Source organism: Danio rerio, chromosome 5, assembly GCF_049306965.1.
Source record: "Danio rerio strain Tuebingen ecotype United States chromosome 5, GRCz12tu, whole genome shotgun sequence".
Taxonomy (NCBI): domain Eukaryota; kingdom Metazoa; phylum Chordata; class Actinopteri; order Cypriniformes; family Danionidae; genus Danio; species Danio rerio.
Window position 1 is genome coordinate 15,040,121 of NC_133180.1, and position 18,841 is coordinate 15,058,961.

Below are 18,841 nucleotides of genomic sequence, written 5' to 3' on the forward strand. Positions count from 1 at the left end.
ATTGACACACTCTTATACAATAATGGGCTAATTTAGACTGCTGATGTGTAATGATTGATAGTATGAATCAGTCGTGTGTGGGCTACCAAAAAAAAAAAGAAATGTACGAAGAGCTGTTCTGTAAAAGAGGCAATCTAAGGTCACATTCTGCTCAGGGTGTATTTAGGGATATAAGCATGACTGAAGTAAGGAAATTCTTCGTGGGAACTTCCTACACAAGTCTAAAAAATAATCATCTACTAGCTGCTATCCACCTATACTAACATTATGACCACATAGAGACTATCAAACGACACCGGGTGTTCCCTGTGGCATTGACAGAATTATATAAGGCAGGGATGTCCAGACTCTGTCGTGGAGGCCTGGTGTCCTGCAAAGTTTAGTTCCAACCCCAATCAGACACACCTGGGCTAGCTAATCAAGCTCTTACTAGGCATTCTAGAAACCTCCTTGCAGGTGTGTTGAAGCAAGTTGGAGCTAAAATCTGCAGGACACTGGCCCTCCAGGACAGAGTTTGGACACCCCTGATATAAGGATTGACTATGGAACCCTTCCTTCTTTTGTCCATTTTTCTTAGTACCAGTCAAGCTCCAACAAGTGTTTGGCAGTTTACTACACTTCAATGAACACTTATTTCTATACTTTTTTTATTTTATTTCATATTTGCCAAAAAAAACCCTGACTTTTCCAGATTACTAGCTGGAGGACAAATAGAGGACACCTTATTAGAACACCTTCTAACAAGGTTACAATGCAATCATACAATGTAACTGTTTCTCACACTTCACAACCTCTAAAATAACAAAATAAGAGCTATGAGGGCTGAGCCGAAAGGTTGCAGTCCATCCCTTCTCACCCTGTCCTCCCTATTCCCTCCCTTCTTTGATGTCTGGCCACAGTATAGCATATGATATATGAGCAGCCTCTCTTTATTGTGACTGCCTCTGTACTCACTGTGCCAAGAGCCTGAATATAGACAGAAGTTGTTGCACTGCACTAGCCCAAAGAACTACAATGGGCCCCTTTCTTCCAAACAATTGTTCCTCCGCAAGACACAGAGAACGGGCTACAGAGCAATGCACAGGCCCCCTGTAGAACATGCATTCTCAGACATGGCCCAACACTACCCTGTGAAATCTGCTGATGCAGAAATTATGAGATCAAAGAGAAACATTGGAGCCTTGTATGGAGTCTATACTAAAATTGTTGGCTAATAAATAAAGGCGTTCTAATTGTCTAATTAGTAGAATGTTAAGGGATGTCAGGTGGTGTGCTGTGTGATATTGCTACAAAATCTCAATGTCAGGTTGCCTTATTTCTGTATTTGCTAGTGTTAATGATATTGTATTTTGCTGTTTTGTATTATCTCACTTACCTACGCAATCACAGATTGGAAAATCAGGTTGAACATCTTTCCCAGGTGTATCAAGCAGGTTCTTGGTGGGAGTGTCCAGGTAGCGCAATGGTGACTCAAGAAAACCTTTAAGTGAAGGTGAGGAGGGAAAGATATCCTTGGTGGGAGTATTGAAATCATCACCCTCTCTGTCTGCAGAGAAACATGCAGTTGTGGAGAGCACGGTCACACCATTGGATGATTCAATCTTCATACGTTTATTTGGAGGAGAAAAAGGTGCAACGAAGGGGTTCTGTTGCTTCAGAAATTCAGACAGGAGCTCCCCTGAAGGTTTCACATCCAATGCACATTCCTCACTTTCCTGTTTGACAGTACAGAGCTCCTCAGGTGGCAATGGTGTTTTTTCCTTCTGTCTTTCAGGTATGTCCTTTTGACCTTCGTTCATGGGCTCAGACTCATTTGTGGGAACAGGAGGGCAGTTGTTTGGCTGCTTTAGGGATGGTGACTCGGGTCTCAATTGTCCTGAGTTTGGGTGCGACTCGGTCACCACTGGTTGAACAGGGCCATTCTCTGGGGTCTCGGCTGCAGAAGCTGCAGTGTCCCCAAACTCCTCCTCAAACTGCCGAATCAGCTCTTCAAATTTTGGATCTAGGTTACTGAGGCCAGCCAGAGAAGGAGATGGCTGTGTTGTAGATGTTTGAGGTGTGATACTGGTTGTTGGGATGCTGTCATTTGATCCAGCTGAGCCTGGGCATGCTATTACCTTCTGGGTTGATGGTGCTAGGACTGACACAGGGTTAGTAGAAGAATGACTATTTTCAGAGATGGGTGCACTACTGCAATTTATAATGGATTCCTGAGATTGAGCTGGAGCTGGGTGGCTCTCAGCCACCTGAGTGGGGGGAAGCCCAGCTTCCATGCCTGGCAAAGATGGAACAAGCTGAGCTCGGGATGGTGCATAACCTGGAGAAATGAGAGGTGGTTTTGATATTGTAATCTGGATCTGTGGTAGAAAAGTTGGCTGGGAAGCTTTTTGTTTATGCTTCTTGATAACAATCGGTTTGGGTTTTGGAAGAGGTGTGCCCAGTGGACCAAAAGGCCCACCAGCTGGCTGCTTTAGATGAGAACTTTGAGCACCCTTTTTCTTTTTAGGTTCCTTGTGTTCCTGTTTGATGTTAATGAGATTCTCTGGAATAGTCTGAGGCCACCATTTACGAAGGTCCTGACAAGCCATGTGGGCTAATGGACCATATGTTGGGGAATTAGAGAAGAGATTACGTTTATGATGAAGGTGCTGCTGTAGTGCTGCCTGAGTTGAGTGCCTAATGGTGGAGGATAACTGCTGACCCTGAAACTGCTGCTGGCCATTTAGCATCCCTTCCTGGCCCATGACTGAGCATTCTGATCCCAGGTATTCTTTTGTTTCCACCTCCTGCTTTATGTGAGGCATCCCAGTAAAGCTGCCCTTATGAACATCCTGTAAGCTGGGGTGAGGGAATGGGAACTTGAACGGGTGCTTTCCACCGGTGTCTCCAAGAAGTTGCTTCAGCTCAGACACTGGGTCACTGCTCTCATGGGATGGCTTTGCAAAATGTTGTTTAGAGTCTGTGTTTGCCATCATCCATGCATTGCGAGGGGAGTTTTTCTCACAGCTACTAGCTGTGCCCTGGTTCCACTGCTGAGGTCGAGGATTGGGGCTTGATGCGTGCATATTTGTAAATGGGGGCTTGGAAGATGGGTATGAGGAAGAATAATGAGAGGAGCTAGGAAAAATGTTTGCTGTAGGGGCCTCACCCTTAGACTGAGGTCTCTGTTGCTCCCATGTTGTAAGCTCTTGTTGAGGGTAATGATTTGACTGTGGAATAGCAGAGGTGGCAGAGGAGGACAACAGAGGACCAGGTGATGAAGAAACAACTTGTGGCATGTTCTGGTGGTAGGAGGTTGGCAGATGCTGATGGTGATTTGCAAGTGAAGACTCACCAGGAGGTACAACAGTTTGTGGGACAGTGGCAGACAACTGGGTCAGAGCCTCAATTGCAATGGCTGTTTGCAAACTAACATTTCTTTCCTTGGCTATGGACAGAACACTAGGGGAGCAGGGAATAGGTGCTGGTGGGCCAAAGGGTCTAGGAGTAGAAGGCTTGTTAACAAGGGGCTGTGGATTTGTGTCTTGCACACACAATGGTTTACCTCCACATTGTTGAGGTTGGGATTGGGAATAATGATGCTGTTCAAGTGGCTGTTGAGCCGTACCCGAAAGATTACAGGAAGTTTTATTCTGACAGTTAGTCACCAATTTAATTTGCTTCTCTAGCCACTCCAGGTAATCAGGGCAGTCTGGGCCATCACAATCACAATTAGGTGGCTTGTGGCCATGACGGGCCTTGCTCAGTGCTGCCTGCAGAGTGTTTAGATCTTCAGGGGGGCAAAACGCACCATCAACACCTTTCTTTTTGGCCTCCTCACCTCCATTGGACATTTCCTGATTGAATCTTTCATACAGCTGAGCTGTAGGGGTCGGTGAAGGTTGGTGGTTGGTGTAAGGTGGCAGTGAGCCAACAGAAAAGGCCACCAGAGTTTGTGCATCCTCCATATCCACATCATTTACTGTTGTGCTGGCATTTTGACCACTCCAAACACCTTGTTGAGATTCAGGATTTGACAACTTCCCAGTATGCTCAAGGACCCAGCCTGGTGTCTGGGAAATACTTCCAGCCCCCTCATGAAAGTTATGCTGGTGTTGCTCCTTGGTTGCATCTCTGTCTTCATTATCACAAACATTTTCTTCATTAGATGCATGTTTGCTAAGCCCATTAGAGAGTTCCTGGTTTAATAAGCCTTCTTCCAGGCGTTCATGGGACCCAATTTCCATCTGGCCTTTTCCTCTGGGGCCATCCACTGAACCCACCACAGAAACAGTCTGTAGAAGAGCAGAAGAAAACATACAAATTACTTCACAGTAGTTTGGCAAAGTTACAGTGTAAATGCAAGATTTCAGTCATTATATTTCTAGCTGTGATGTGATGCATTTATTACACCATACAAAAATAATGGACAAATACTATAATAATGCATTAATTACAGGCTAATTCAAACAAATATTGTTATAAAATTTTCTACAGAAACAAAGACATGCTGTTGACCTCTACTAACTAAGGTCAATGCGAATTTTGGAAAACTTTATACTTTGGCTGATGGAGAAATCTTAAGTCATCATATATTCTGCTTAATTTCACTCTGTCCACTCAAGCAAAAACATCCCATGATGACAACATACCTGTATATTTTTCAAGAGCACAATGGAGAACAAATTGGAACCAGTTCAACTGTCTCATGCAAATACAAACCCATATTTACAATTATAATACAGCTCACAATTCAAAAGCAAACATACTAAGAATCACTTCCTGGTTCCCAGTTTTCAAAAATCATTTTGGCTGTTCTTTGAAATCCAGTTCTTTTTTATGTGAAAGAGTTGAAGAGATGATTGTTCAAGAAACTGTGAACAGGTACCAGATTAGTGTGAAAGTTTAATATCTACATGAATCTTTTTGACATATACAATGATGTATCTGTAACATAAATATATATATATATATATAACCATTAGCTTATGTAATTGAAAGTTGCTTGTTTTTATTGATCTTCTCTGCCAAGAGTGGATAAAAACCTCTATGCTCTTCACAAGACAAATACAAGGCTGTGTCCATGATAAGGCCATATCTTACAAAAGAGGACCTTGTGGTTTCATCATGTTTGCCATATATGAGGAAATCACTCATTTAAAAGTAGTATGCATAGCTCAAATCTACTCAGATATTTAAGCAGTAGCAAAGCGTCGACAATATTAGAACATACAATACCTTACATAAGTCTTGTTGTCTATCCAAGTTTTAGGAACAACAAATAATAACTTCTAGTTGATCATTTGGTATCAGAAGTGGCCTATATGAAGCCTCTAGATTACGCTTATTTTACCAAAATAAAAGATGATCAGGGGTTGAATTTTAATTATTTAATTAGGACATTAAGGTCTGACTTTGCTTAGACAAAAGTCTTGTCACTTGACAGAAACAATGTACAGTATAGAATAAAGAGTCATGGTGCAGTGGAAAAAGAATTAATATTGTGAATGACTCCTATGAGCTTGGAGGACTGCATCCATACATCTCAGCAATGACTCAAATAACTTATTAATAAAGTCATCTGGAATGGCAAAGAAAGCTTTCTTGCAGGACTTTCAGAGTACCTCAAAATTCTTTGGATTCATCTTCAATGCTTCTTCCTTCATCTTACCCCAGACATACTCAATTATGTTCATGGTGACCGGGCTAGCCGATTCTGGCGCACCTTGACCTTTTTTGCCTTCAGGAACTTTGATGTGGAGACTTTTGTCAGGTAGTGTAGTATAAGAACTGTTCTGCATAAACCCAAAGTTGTTAAGACACCCAAGACAAGATGTGCATGTTGAAGAGCACCCAACTAACTCAAATGCATTGGAACTAAATGACTGTTATTGTCCCTTCATTGGGATAGGCTCTCTGATGGGTTATTGACCTTATTCTTCACGTGCGAGCGGGCACAGCCATTGGAATCTTTTTGGAACGAGACTTCTGCTGTCACTCACTTCCATTGATTTCTAGATGTTGAAAACAGCTCGAATGCTGCTTGATGTTGATATTTTCTTATTGTATTCTACTGCATAGCCATTAGCACACTGTAGAGTAAGTAGTTTGCCCGTTTTCCACCATTTATTGTTCATTTCTCTTATAAGCAACTGAATCGAAAGTTCTGAAACAATCGTAAAAACGAGCGAACTTCTGCATCGCAGAATAAGTTCAATACTAATAGGCAAATTGTTCAAACACTTTGAATTCATCCTCTGTGTTGGTGTCTGGTTAGACCCCCAATGGGGGTGTGTGCCAGCCACAGAGCAGACTAATTGTGTGTGTATGTTTCAAAACATGTGTCAGACAGTGAATGCGAGCTTGCACTCTACTTGCCAACACCGGTCACACTTCAACTCTTCAAAAAAGCCGAACCACACAATTGTTACAACAGGAGCCTTTTTCCTCTTTTCGGTGATGCAATAAAAACTCACGTGCACCCCGTCACGCAGAAAACTTTCACAATACAGTCTCAGTGTCACCACTGGGTTCAGAAAAATGCCCAACACATGCAAAAAACACTAGACAGGTTTGCATTCCAAACCTTTGAAAGCTCACATGTGCCATGCAAGACAGCTATCAGATCAGTGTTACACACATATATATACCCTCTACACCTGCAAATAAACACCTGTCTGACAGCAGAAACACGTGCAATTATCTGAGGCGTGCCAGGGTTTTCATTGCTGCCAAAACTCTCCCCCTCTCCTTACATACACACAGCTACTACTACTACTACTACAACACATTAACACGCCCAACCAGAATAGACTGTAAAACCGGTTTTACTCAGTATAAGGAGGTGCCCTTTAAACTCAGGCTGTATGCGTGATCTACTATGCCTCAGAAATGATACACAATTAACCGACTTCTCAGAGGTTGACAGCCCAAAGCAATTAAAACAGAAACTGCAGATGGGGTTAAAAGCTTAGTAGTAGACAGCTGAACATGGTAAGACACGCAACTCCCCCCCTCCGGGTACTCCTGTATATATCACCATCAAAATACAATGCATACAGAGAGGAATGAACAGAACCGTGTCTACTCACAGTGGTCTAGCTGTCCCAATAACGTTGCTGAAGAGACAAAGGTGGGAAATGTGGACAGGAAAGTGCATGGAATACAGCGTTTACAAAAAAGTGCCTAATAATAAAAAAAGAAGACAGCCTGTGAAAAAAATCCACTATGGGTTCCTTTCTCGTCTCTTTCTTTCTCTCTCTCTCTCTTTCTCCCTCTCTTCTAAAGCAGCCAGGCAGTGCGGCACACGGACGGACGCACACACACTCACGCACGCACGCACACACTCTGTCATACACACCTCCCCCACGCGCTCACTCTGTTTCTCTTCCTATCGCCACTGTCGTTTCTCTCTTTCTCCCTCTTTCATTATGTCTCTCTGCTCCTCCCTTCCCTTTTTCTATATTCTTCTTTTTCTTTCTGCTTTTCGCATTCGCCGTCTGCTTACAGGCCCCCCCCCCTCTTTCTCTCGCTCGCTTACTCCCTCCCCCTCCCTATTTTTCTCCCTCCCTTCATTTTTCTCCTCCCCCTCCTTTTTTTCTGTGTGTGCAGAGTGAGAGAGGCCATTATCTGAGCCACACTGGGCACGTACGATGGAATGGTGGAGCGCACAGGAAATACAGCCGCTGCAAAGCATCGAGAGAGAGAGTGCAACTGGCAGACTGGCTGGCTACTGCGCTAAATAAAGGACTGTATAAACAAAGATCTATGGCTCATAACACAGCATAGATCCATTCAAAACAAAAACGCTCAGCTGTTTGTTATTTTAGAAGGGCTTGGTGTCACGTTTTGATGTTCAGTTTGGGCTCTGAATTCTGAGACACTCCATAAGATGGAGGCTGCAGCAGTAAATGCAGTCATCTATTGACACACTAAATGGCAGCTGCTGTGTGATAACAAGAATAACACAAAAAAGACAAGGAAATGGAAATGACTGGCTCCGATGTATGCTCATGTCATTGATGCGTTTTTTTTTGTTTTGTTTTTTGGATGGTGTTGGGCTCTTTGCTGTGCATTTAACCTTGTAAACATCATAACATTCTGATTTTGAACAGATGATAGCTAGGAGAAGATTCTTACAGGCACGGCATGCACATGTGCTAACACCTAACCGAATCTAGACACTTTGAAAGGAATGGCAGTCGTCAATGTTAAATATGAAGAATATACATGGGTGTGCTTGTAGAGACGGTGTGCTTATGTCAAGCAGAGGCAAAAGAGTCTCGAATCCGAGGAACACAGGATGTGAGGGGGAAAGCACAGCAACTCTAAGAAGCAACCACAAGGTACAGCGAGGTTAACAGGAACCGCAGAGAGAAAGGAAGCACTAAGTTTGAAGTGAAAATACTGCAAATAAAACAACACGTGCATTTATGCACATGCTTTTTTTGGCTGTTTAACTAGTCTGAATTGTCGATGACATTTGTTCTGTTCGCAAGCGAAACAGAGCACCAAGGTGGTTGTGCATTGATACAGAAGATCCGATGTTTGCGTGAGGGATTCCGGGGTAGGAGATAGCAGAAGACAGAGACAACGATGGTAAGCAACTGTTCAGTTTGAAGGACAAATTGGTGAGCGTTCTCGTAGTCCTAATCATTTTCTGCTTTGGCATTTCTCTGCTTTCTTTCCTGCTTAAAGACTTTATTTAATGCCAACCCATCTCTTCGAAGCTTCTCAGCTGGGTCTCGCATACTCGCTCTTTTGTTGCCATCTTTTCTATCTCTACCTCTCCCTTTTCTCAATGAGCTTATTTTTGTACTTGCCCTGTTCAGTAAGTGCGATGGCAATCTTCTTTGATAGTTGCTGGAAAGCCCCTCTGTAGAATCATTTTAGCATTATGAGGATGTGATCGCAGACTGCATAATGCGCAATTTGTATAAACCCGCATAACCTCTTGCCATCTTCGCGACTCTTGTCGTCTTTCCGTCTGATCAGTGTTTTTCTCTCCCGCTCGCTCTCTCTGTTGAGTCCTGCCAGTTGGATCGCCACCGTCAACACAGTGAAGGCAAGGCAACCCCATGGACTAAACACACAGAACCAAAGCCTGAGCAGCGAGGTAAAGTGCACTGTCACTGGCGGAGAAACGAGTGAATGAGAGCGAGGAAGAATGGAGAGTGGAAACCGTTATGACGTTGCAGTTACGTCACCACAGTCATTTAATGCTCTCGGTTGGCGATAGAGGGCCGGGCAGATGTGTCATAACACATATTGTGGATGTGCCTCCCCTTACACACATTCGCAATGGCACTGAAGTGTGGTCCCTCACTCATTTGAGCGTGATGCAGCAGTTCTTGTGCCCTGCAGTTACCTCACCCGTCTGTTGCAAGTTACGGCACATAAAAGCTCAGACGAGGGAAACCAGGGTGCTAACAAAATATGCAGCAATGCGGAGCTGACACAACGCCAGTTACAATAAAGCAATACCACCAGCCCTCTTTTGTTCACATGGTGACATTAAACTTCTTTAATTACCACAGCTCAGAAGCAATAGACCACAATCATTCCCAATGAATTAATAATTTTAAAAAAAACGACAGAATTGAATATTTTAGGAATGTTGTACCTTTAAAAAAACGACACTAGGTAGTTGCTAATACTGTAAGACAAAATGTATACATACCTGGCATATATAATCAGCCCTACCAAGCCATATAGGAAAACCTTGATTCACCTATATGAACAGGGGTATCTTTGCTTCCAGATTACAGATAATTCCTGAGATGTCTTGTGTCTTTTCTCTTAATTCTCAGACATTTTAACCAATGGAGTCACAGGCATCATCAATGTCACAAAACACTAAAAAAACAGGGGATGTGAAACTAAACATGTCTCAGAAAGACTTCTGTGATGGAAAGATTTAGCATTTGAACAACACCCCAAAGGTGAACACTAAATGCTCTTCTAATCATGTTATAACTCATTAGATTTGTTGCACTATAAAACCACGCTTATAAGACATGCAAGGTCATGCTTGAGAAATCCGAGTTGTTGACCTACTACTGCTAGACAGGAACAGAAATTGAAATTTGATGCGAGGCAGATGTAACTAGCTGAGACACTTCCCCTGTAAAAACCATGGGCAGCCACTGTGTGATTGTCACACAACTGGGACTAGTGAAATGCAAAGTATATAGTAATTTACTGATCAGGTTTTGGACAATATTGACCGGTAATAGTTACAAGTTTGCATTCCATATAATATTCCAGTCTTAAAGATTGTCATCAGAAACTTGTTATGCTGATTGTAAGTGTCTTTACTTCTTGATAGTGTAACGGTTATTACTCGATTTCCTCTGCACGCGGCTTCCAAAGTCACGATCACGGGACCATTGTAACCCCGCCGGTCCTATGCCACCCAACTCGCTCCGAGCTGGTATCGAACCGACGACCTTCCGCATGGGAGTCAGTTGCTCTAACAAGGAGGCTAAAGACCATGGCCTCTAGCGTCTGTCACTAGAGCACCTTTAGAGGTCAGAGGAGTGAGGTTTACCTGCACAGCACTTACTAACTGGCCTCCGTTACACTCACCCCCCTAAACCTCACTCCCATCCGGGTCACGGCACCAATGTAACCCCGCCGGCTCTACACCACCCAACCCGCTCCGAGCTGGTTTCGAACAAGCGACCTTCCGCATGGGAGTCGGGTTCTCTAACAAGGAGGCTAAAGACCATGGCCTCTAGCGTCTGTCACTAGAGCACCTTTAGAGGTCAGAGGAGTGAGGTTTACCTGCACAGCACTTACTAACTGGCCTCCGTTACAATAGCAATGATTATATTAAGTGGTATTTATGTATTTATATGTATTTTAGGCCCAATCCCAATTCTATTTTTGTACCCCTACCCCTTCCCATTGGCCCTTACAACCAAGTGTTAGGGGAAGGGCCACTTGTTAACTTGTTAATTCCACTTGTAATTAAAAAATGATAAATCTTTTTAGGATGCCATGCAAATGATTTAATCTAACTGAAATGATACTGCGTGACACAGTAGCTCAGTGATTAGCACTGTCACCTCACAACAAGAAGGTTGCTAGTTCAAGACCCAGTTGGCATTTATGGAGTCTGCATGTGTTCTCATGGTGGTCCGGTTTCTCCCACCATCCAAAGACATGCGCTATAGGTGAATTGACAAAACTAAATTGGCCGTAGTGTATGTGTGTGAACGAGTGTGTGTTTCCCAGTACTGGGATGCAGCTGGACGGGCACCTGCTTTGTAAAAGATATGCTGGATAAGTTGGTGGTTTATTCCGTTGTGGTGAGCCCTGATGAATAATGGGACTAAGCTCAAGGAAAATGAATGAATGAATGAATGAATGAAAAGGTACTTGGTTATTTGACAGATGACACACCACCTCAATATTTTATGTGACTTTTTTCATGATCGTTCTGTCTCAGGAACTGAAAAACTAAATGCAATCTTCAGGTTCAGGCATATATAATAAACGATGTTTTCTGCTTCCTTACCAACAATATTTAAACAACACTAATGTTTAATTAGTAACTCCCATTAATAGAATATTACTTCTCAGGTTAGCAAATTCTGAGAAAAACTGTCACCGATTAGATTTTTGTATCTTCTTCTAGTTAATCAGTGTTGAATGATTCATCGGTTGCTCATCTCAATTCTCAAACATCCACAAAAAAAAAAAAAAAAAAAAAAACACCCACACAAAAACAGAAAGCTAAACAGAAACAGCTAAAGTGAATGCACAAAGACTAAAGAAATAACTAATCCAAGGTAAAACTATGACTAGATGAAAAATTCCAGAGTTTTAAATAACTCATAAAATCTGCATATTAAACAGCTTTAATGTTTTTCATACATGAAGCCTCAATCTGCACCCCATAATGATGGAGCAAAAAAAAATGATTTATTAGAAAGGAAAAACTTAATTTCATGACACAATTAGACCTACTGTATAGCCTGATATTTTTTAGGTTTGCCATGACAAGCCTTGCAAATCTTCTCAAGTTTTTCACAATCAGACACTTTTGTTTTGTTCAAACAGTTTTTTAAAAATCCAAGTTGGCTTTATGTGCCTTCACTCATTTCAAATATGATCATGGACCTCAACCAGAGTGACTAATAATTTCAACAGTGACCAGTAATTTCACTTACTAAGGCTTTTTCTCAGTTTGGATTGGAGGCCAGCTCTAAGAAGAGTTCTGCTTGTTTGAAAAGTCTTCAGTTCAGGATTTGGATTTAACATGCTCTTGTGTTCGTTTAATGCAGCAGCAATGTTTGTGGTTCTCCCCAAAAAAACTATTAAACTATTAAGACTTTATATATATATATATATATATATATATATATATATATATATATATATATATATATATATATATATATATATATATATATCATATCATATATATATCATATATATCACTTATTTATCACTTGACTTCTAGGTGATCATTTTGAAAAGTGTCAGAAGGTAGATTTTTCTGATGAATCATCTGTTGAACTGCATCCAAATCATCACAAATACAGCAGAAGACCTATTGGAACCCACATGGACCCAACATTCTCACAGAAATCAGTCAAGTTTGGTGAAGGAACAATCAAGGTTTGGGGGTACATTCAGTATGGGGACGTGCAAGAGATCTGCAGAGTGGATGGAAACATCAACAGCCTGAGGTATCAAGACATTTGTGCTGCCCATTACATTACAAACCACAGGAGAGGGCAAATTCTTCAGCAGGATAGCGCTCCTTCTCATACTTCAGCCTCCACATCAAAGTTCCTGAAAGCAAAGAAGGTCAAAGTGCTCCAGGATTGGCCAGCCCAGTGACCAGACATGAACATTATTGAGCATGTCTGGGGTAAGATGGAGGAGGCATTGAAGATGAATCCAAAGAATCTTGATGAACTCTGGGGTCCTGCAAGAACGCTTTCTTTGCCATTACAGATGACTATCCGCTTGTTAAGTGTGACGTCACGCGGAGCGGCTTCCAGGTCCAAGCGTTCTATTAAACTGAATGTGGAGATTCATGAAATGGTAATAATAAACGTTTACAAAGCGATTTAATACTTTCGAAAGTCACGATCGCAATATATATGTCCATGCCTAATATCCGATGGCCAGAAAGTGATTCATTGTTTTATAAATTTTTAAAATTTTGGTATTTGTTATGCAGCAAGCCCAGAGATTGTTATGTACACAATGACTTTATGTAAAATTATCTTTAATGTGTGATAGGAATAAAACGCGATCATAAACGAATGATTTCTCCACTCAAATGAATGGCGGCTTGGACCCGGAAACAGTATACATACGTCACAAACACGTCACCACTTAACAAGCGGGTTAATAAGTCATATGAGTCATTGCAGAGATGTATGGATGCAGTCCTCCAAGCTCAATATTATTTTTCAACTGCTGCATGACTTTATATTCTATACTGTACATTATTTCTATTAAGAGACAAGACTTTTGTCTAAGCAAAGTCAGAACTCACTGTCCTAATTAAATAATTAAAATTCAAAACCTGATTTATTTTGGTAAAATTAGCGTAGTCTAGAGGCCTTTGCCTTTCATATAAGCCACTTCTGATACCAAATGATCAACTAGAAGTCAAGTTATTATTTGTTGACCCTAAAACTTGGATAGGCAACAATACTTTAGTTAGGTCGTGTAATATTTACTCCTTAGAACAGCTTCCTACTTGTGTTAAACATTTTTAATTAAAGGAAGTTTAATAACAAACATTAAAGACACAATATCTTTTCAGCAATATGAGATATTTCACAAGTCATTTGTTTTACATTCTTGACCACGTTCTATGACCACAGCACTTGGAATAGCACTAGCCAGAACTTACACACAGCTGTCTTTCTTCCTATTACAAGTCAGTCCACACTCCATTTTTATCTCTCTCTCCCTCCCTCCCTTTCATTCTCTATATCTGTTTACAAAACCTCTCCCTTCAGTCCAGAGCCGAAACACTTTCACATGTACAGATAAAACAAGCGTCCTCTGAACTAGGGGCCCAACTACAGGCTAAACCTCAAACTTGCTTTCTAAGAAGTGTATACGGCTGCGTGTAAGGGCACACGCGCGCACTCGAACACACACAGCGATGCAAATAAGCCAGGGTCACTGAGTGCATTAGGTCTGGGGCACATCATGAATGGCGCAGACAGTCATTGAGACTATCAAGACATCCAGTCTCACCCATTTTCTCTGTAATCCTCATATCTCTAGTTTAACAATCTCCCTTTCTTATGCCACATTTTACTTACAACCTTTCCCCCTCCAAACCTGGTCCCCTTACTTTAGCTTGCAGCTTATTTTTAGAGTCACCTCAACTAATGCTTCTTACTTTATGGCAATGTGTGTAGGTCTGTGTGTCTGGTGTAGGATTTCGAGTGCAAATGTCTGTGTGTGCGTGTCATAATTTGTCCTTGCCTGACACATGGCACATGCAAGTCACCACGCACAACTCAGCTGAGAGCCCCCTCCTCATTTTAACCCAGCAACACTCACAAAGGGAAAGGGAGAGACAGACCAAGGGAAAGAGGGAAAGAGACAGAGAGAGAGAGAGAAAGTGAGGGGAAGCAAAGCAGAAAAGACATAAGGAAAGAGGGGGAAGGGAAGGGAGGAGCGACCCTCATCACTCAATAAGATGGTGGGAAAGGAGGAGGTATGAGACGGAGGAATAACACAACCTAAAGAGTGGTCTTTGTGCAAGAAGTTTTGGAGAAGGAGAAAAAAAGAGCTGATGAAATTTGACAAGGGGGATACGAGAGAGGTTAGCAAAAAATAGCCGACTGGTAAAGAGATGAAGCCTTGAAAGAGAAAAAGGACAGAGAATTGAAAGACAATCGTGTTAAAAGAGTAAATGAATGACACCATACAGATCCTTTTCAAAACTGGAAGAAACCTGATACATTAGCCTGTTTTGTTTGGTTATATGGCAAATAATCCTTAAAATATTGATGTACAAATCTCAAAACTGGTGAGAAAACTGCCACTGATAACCCAAAAACCTTATTCTGTATAACTTCTATGACAAAAGAAGCCATCAGAGAGAGAGAGAGAGAGAGAGAGAGAGAGAAAGAGAGGATACATTCTCTCCAGTTCTGCACAGTGGCTGGTTGCCAGCCTTGTTTCTCTCAGGAGTAAGGCTAAGATTAGCTCCCCATATGTTCAAGTCAGGCGTAGCTGCTCTTAAAGGGCCAGGGTCTCTTTTAAAATGGTACAAAGTACACTGCAGCACTGTATGCATGTCTTTCTTTTACAAACAGTTGCAATCCAATGAGTAAACACACCAACAGCCAATCTTCTTTCATGCATTTGCACTAAAATTTAGATGAAACTGTATATTAAATGTCAAGTGCAGGGGTGGCCAAATAACAAATGTGTGTTTACACTAACCGGCCACTTTATTAGGTACACCTGTCCAACAGCTCGTTAACGCAAATATCTAATCAGCCAATCACATGGCAGCAGCTAAATGCATGTAGACACGGTCAAGATGAGCTGCTGCAGTTCAAACCGATCATCAGAATGGGGAAGAAAGGTGATTTAAGTGACTAATAATGTGGTTGTTGGTGCCTGACGGGCTGTTCTGAGTATTTCAGAAACCGCTGATCTACTAGCATTTCCATGCACAACCATCTCTAGGGTTTACAGAGAATGATCCGAAAAAGATAAAATATCCAGCGAGCGGCAGTTCTGTGGGAGCGGGTCAAAGGAGAATGGCCAGACTGGCTCTAGCTAATAGAAAGGCAGCAGTGACTCAAATAACCACTTGTTACAACTAAGGTATGCAGAAGAGCATCTCTGAGTGCACAACACGCCAAACCGTGAGGTGCAAAGGCTCACCAAAATTGGACAATAAAAGATTGGAAAAACGTTGCCTGGTCTGATGAGTCTACATTTCTGCTGCGACATTTGTATGGTAGCGTCAGAATTTGGTGTCAACAACATGAAAGCATGGATCCATCCTGCCTTGTATCAACGGTTTAGGCTTGTGATGGTGGTGTTATGGTGTGGGGGATATTTTCTTGGCACACTTTGGGCCCATTAATACCAATTGAGCATCGTTTCCACGCCACAGCCTACCTGAGTATTGTTGCTAACCATGTCCATCCCTTTATGACCACAGTGTACCCATCTTCTGATGGTTACTTACAGCAGAATAACGCGCCATGTCATAAAGTTTGAATCATCTCAGACTGGTTTCTTGAACATGACAATGATTTTACTGTGCTTAAATGGTCTCCACAGTCACCATATCTCAATCCAATAGAGCACCTTTGGGATATGGTGGAACGGGAGATTGGCATCATGGGTGTACAGCCGATAAATCTGCAGCAACTGCGTGATGCCCTCATGTCAATATGGATCAAAATCTCTGGGGAATATTCCCAGTACCTTGTTGAATCCATGCCATGAAGGATTAGGCAGTTCTGAAGGCAAAGGGGATCGAACCCGGTACTAGTAAGATGTACCTAATAAAGTGGCCGGTGTATTTGTATCTGCATATATATAGTTAGAAATTAGACTCTCTAGAAACAAGTTCATAGGAAATACTGTGAACATTTCCTTGCTCTTTTAAACATCGCTAAAAATATTTGAAAAAGAAAACAAATTGTACAGGAGGGCTAATAATTTTTGCAGACATGCAACAATATAGCAATTTAAAGAAAAAAAAAAAAAAACATGCTTCCTTGCTTTACTATACACAATCACGTCTGAAAATGTAATTAGAGGACCCAAAACACTGATATGCTTTTGGTCTCTATATTCATTTCCATGTAAGTGAAAACACAAATTATTGAGGCTAAGAGGCAAGATGAACAGAGAGAGATAATACACCATTATTGAGCTAGTTCTCAGCTGACGTGCCACAGTACATCCTGTCCATTCATTTTTCATTAACTGCAGTAGTGCAGTCATCTATTTCACAGGGGAGGTAGTGCCACAAGCCAAAGTCAAGCGCAAAGCATGTGAATGCATCTCAAATTGGCTTTACCAGGCAACAGACTGAAACACACTGGGTGCAAGGACTCCGAAAGAGAGCTTATTTATTTCAGCTAAAGAAAGTATTAGATCACCAAGCAATTATCTCACATCATGCACTACTTCCTAACCCTGTATAACAACTAGCATTTTAGTAGAAAAGTTATTTCTTTGCCACAAGTGTGACCGAAAGAAATGACTGTTTTCTTGAACACTCCACCAATCTTTCATTATCTTTCAGAAATGGATTTTCTCTCTGCAGGTTTGCTGCTGGATAAATCGAGGTTTCCAGATGATGTACAAACAAAACAAGTGATGAAATCACCATAGAGTCATGTTTATATTTTTTTCTGACAAACCCACCTATGAATTGTTTCCAAAAGATTTATCTGCATATTAACCGGAGAGATTATTTTATCATAAATTAAAATGAGCCAGTTCAGTCTTTAACTATACAGGTTATATTGGTTATGGTAACACTTTAGTTTAGGTCACAATTGATGCTATTAACTACTGGCTTATAACCTTTTCTATTATTAAGATATTAACTGTTCATTAGTAGTTATAAAGTATGAACTAATTCTACATCCCTGATCCTATCCAATACCTAAACCCAACTTCTAACTAACTAACTAACTAACTAACTAACTAACTAACTAACTAACTAACTAACTAACTAACTAACTAACTAACTAACTAACTAACTAACTAACTAATAACTAGTAGTGTTGGTTAATGATTTGTTAATACTCTGAATTGTGACCTAAAGTGTTCCCCAAGGTTTTAGTGACTTCATAATAATTCAACACAGAGAAAAACAGACAAAGATCTGTAAACGTTTATATTTGCTGTATCAGCTTTCAGCCTACTGGCATTGAACGAGATAGTTGAAGGTGTCTTAAGGATCATCTAAACTAGGGCTGCACAATACATCATTTCAGCATTGATATTGCAATGTGTGCATCCGCAATAGTCACATCGCAAAGATATGCAATGTCCAGGCTAAATTATAGTTGACCAGGAGCTACAGAATTGTATTTAATCACTGTGCTTATATGAAATTGATATGATTTATGTAAAAAAAATATTTCTTAATTTGATTTTTTGTCTTGTTTCTAGTCCAAATATCTACATTTCATAGCGAAAATAAGATTATTTCACTTACCCTGCTGGCAGATCATTCCCGTAAAACCCGCAAAATAATTGTTATTTTCACTTATTTCTTCAGACAGTGAACACTAAACAATATTTTTACTATATATATTTTTTTATATTTAGACTAGAAACAAGACAAAACAAAGTAAGACGAGCATTATTTTTTGCATTGTGACTATTTAATTTCTGTACCAGAATACTGTCAGACTCCTCTGAGAACTTTCAAGCCATCCTCTACCTGTACTTATATCGCAGAAAAATAAAATATCAGATTTTTCCAATATCGTGCGGCCCTCCTTTATGAAGAATCATGCATACATTCATTGTAAATATACTTTTCAACTGATCTTCCTGAGTCTAGTACTAATACAAACACAAACCACACAAACACATCCACAAACCAGCTATACTTGACATTTAAAAATGCAAAACAGGATGCATGGTCTGTTGAAGTGTGCCTTTTTTAAGTTAAAACACTTTGCTATGCCAGGTTAATATGGTAAGACAACTATATAAGGCATTTGTAGGCTGATTTCCTCAAAAGGTACAGTATACTTGCATCAAAACAGTACTTTGTTTTATTGTGCTTGGTTGTATTGCTTTGTTACAAGGGCGCAACAATGTATCGTTTCAGCATCGATATCACAATGTGCACATCTGCAATAGTCACATTGCAGGA

At 41.0% G+C, this 18,841-nt stretch overlaps 1 protein-coding gene across 4 annotated transcripts in view; it reads right to left on the reverse strand.

Annotated features, from left to right (window-relative positions):
* Positions 1-18,841, reverse strand: part of tet3 (tet methylcytosine dioxygenase 3) — a 67,243-nt gene that overhangs the window by 13,277 nt on the left and 35,125 nt on the right. For 3 of the 4 annotated variants that reach the window (XM_009301229.5, NM_001327945.1, NM_001327946.1), the window contains one exon: positions 1,376-4,274. In XM_009301229.5, the coding sequence (XP_009299504.1) occupies positions 1,376-4,226 (2,851 nt within the window). In that variant the 5' untranslated portion in view covers positions 4,227-4,274. Of the gene's footprint in view, positions 1-1,375; positions 4,275-7,070; positions 7,381-18,841 lie in introns of those variants that run through there. The other variant, XM_003198607.6, reaches the window with a different exon arrangement.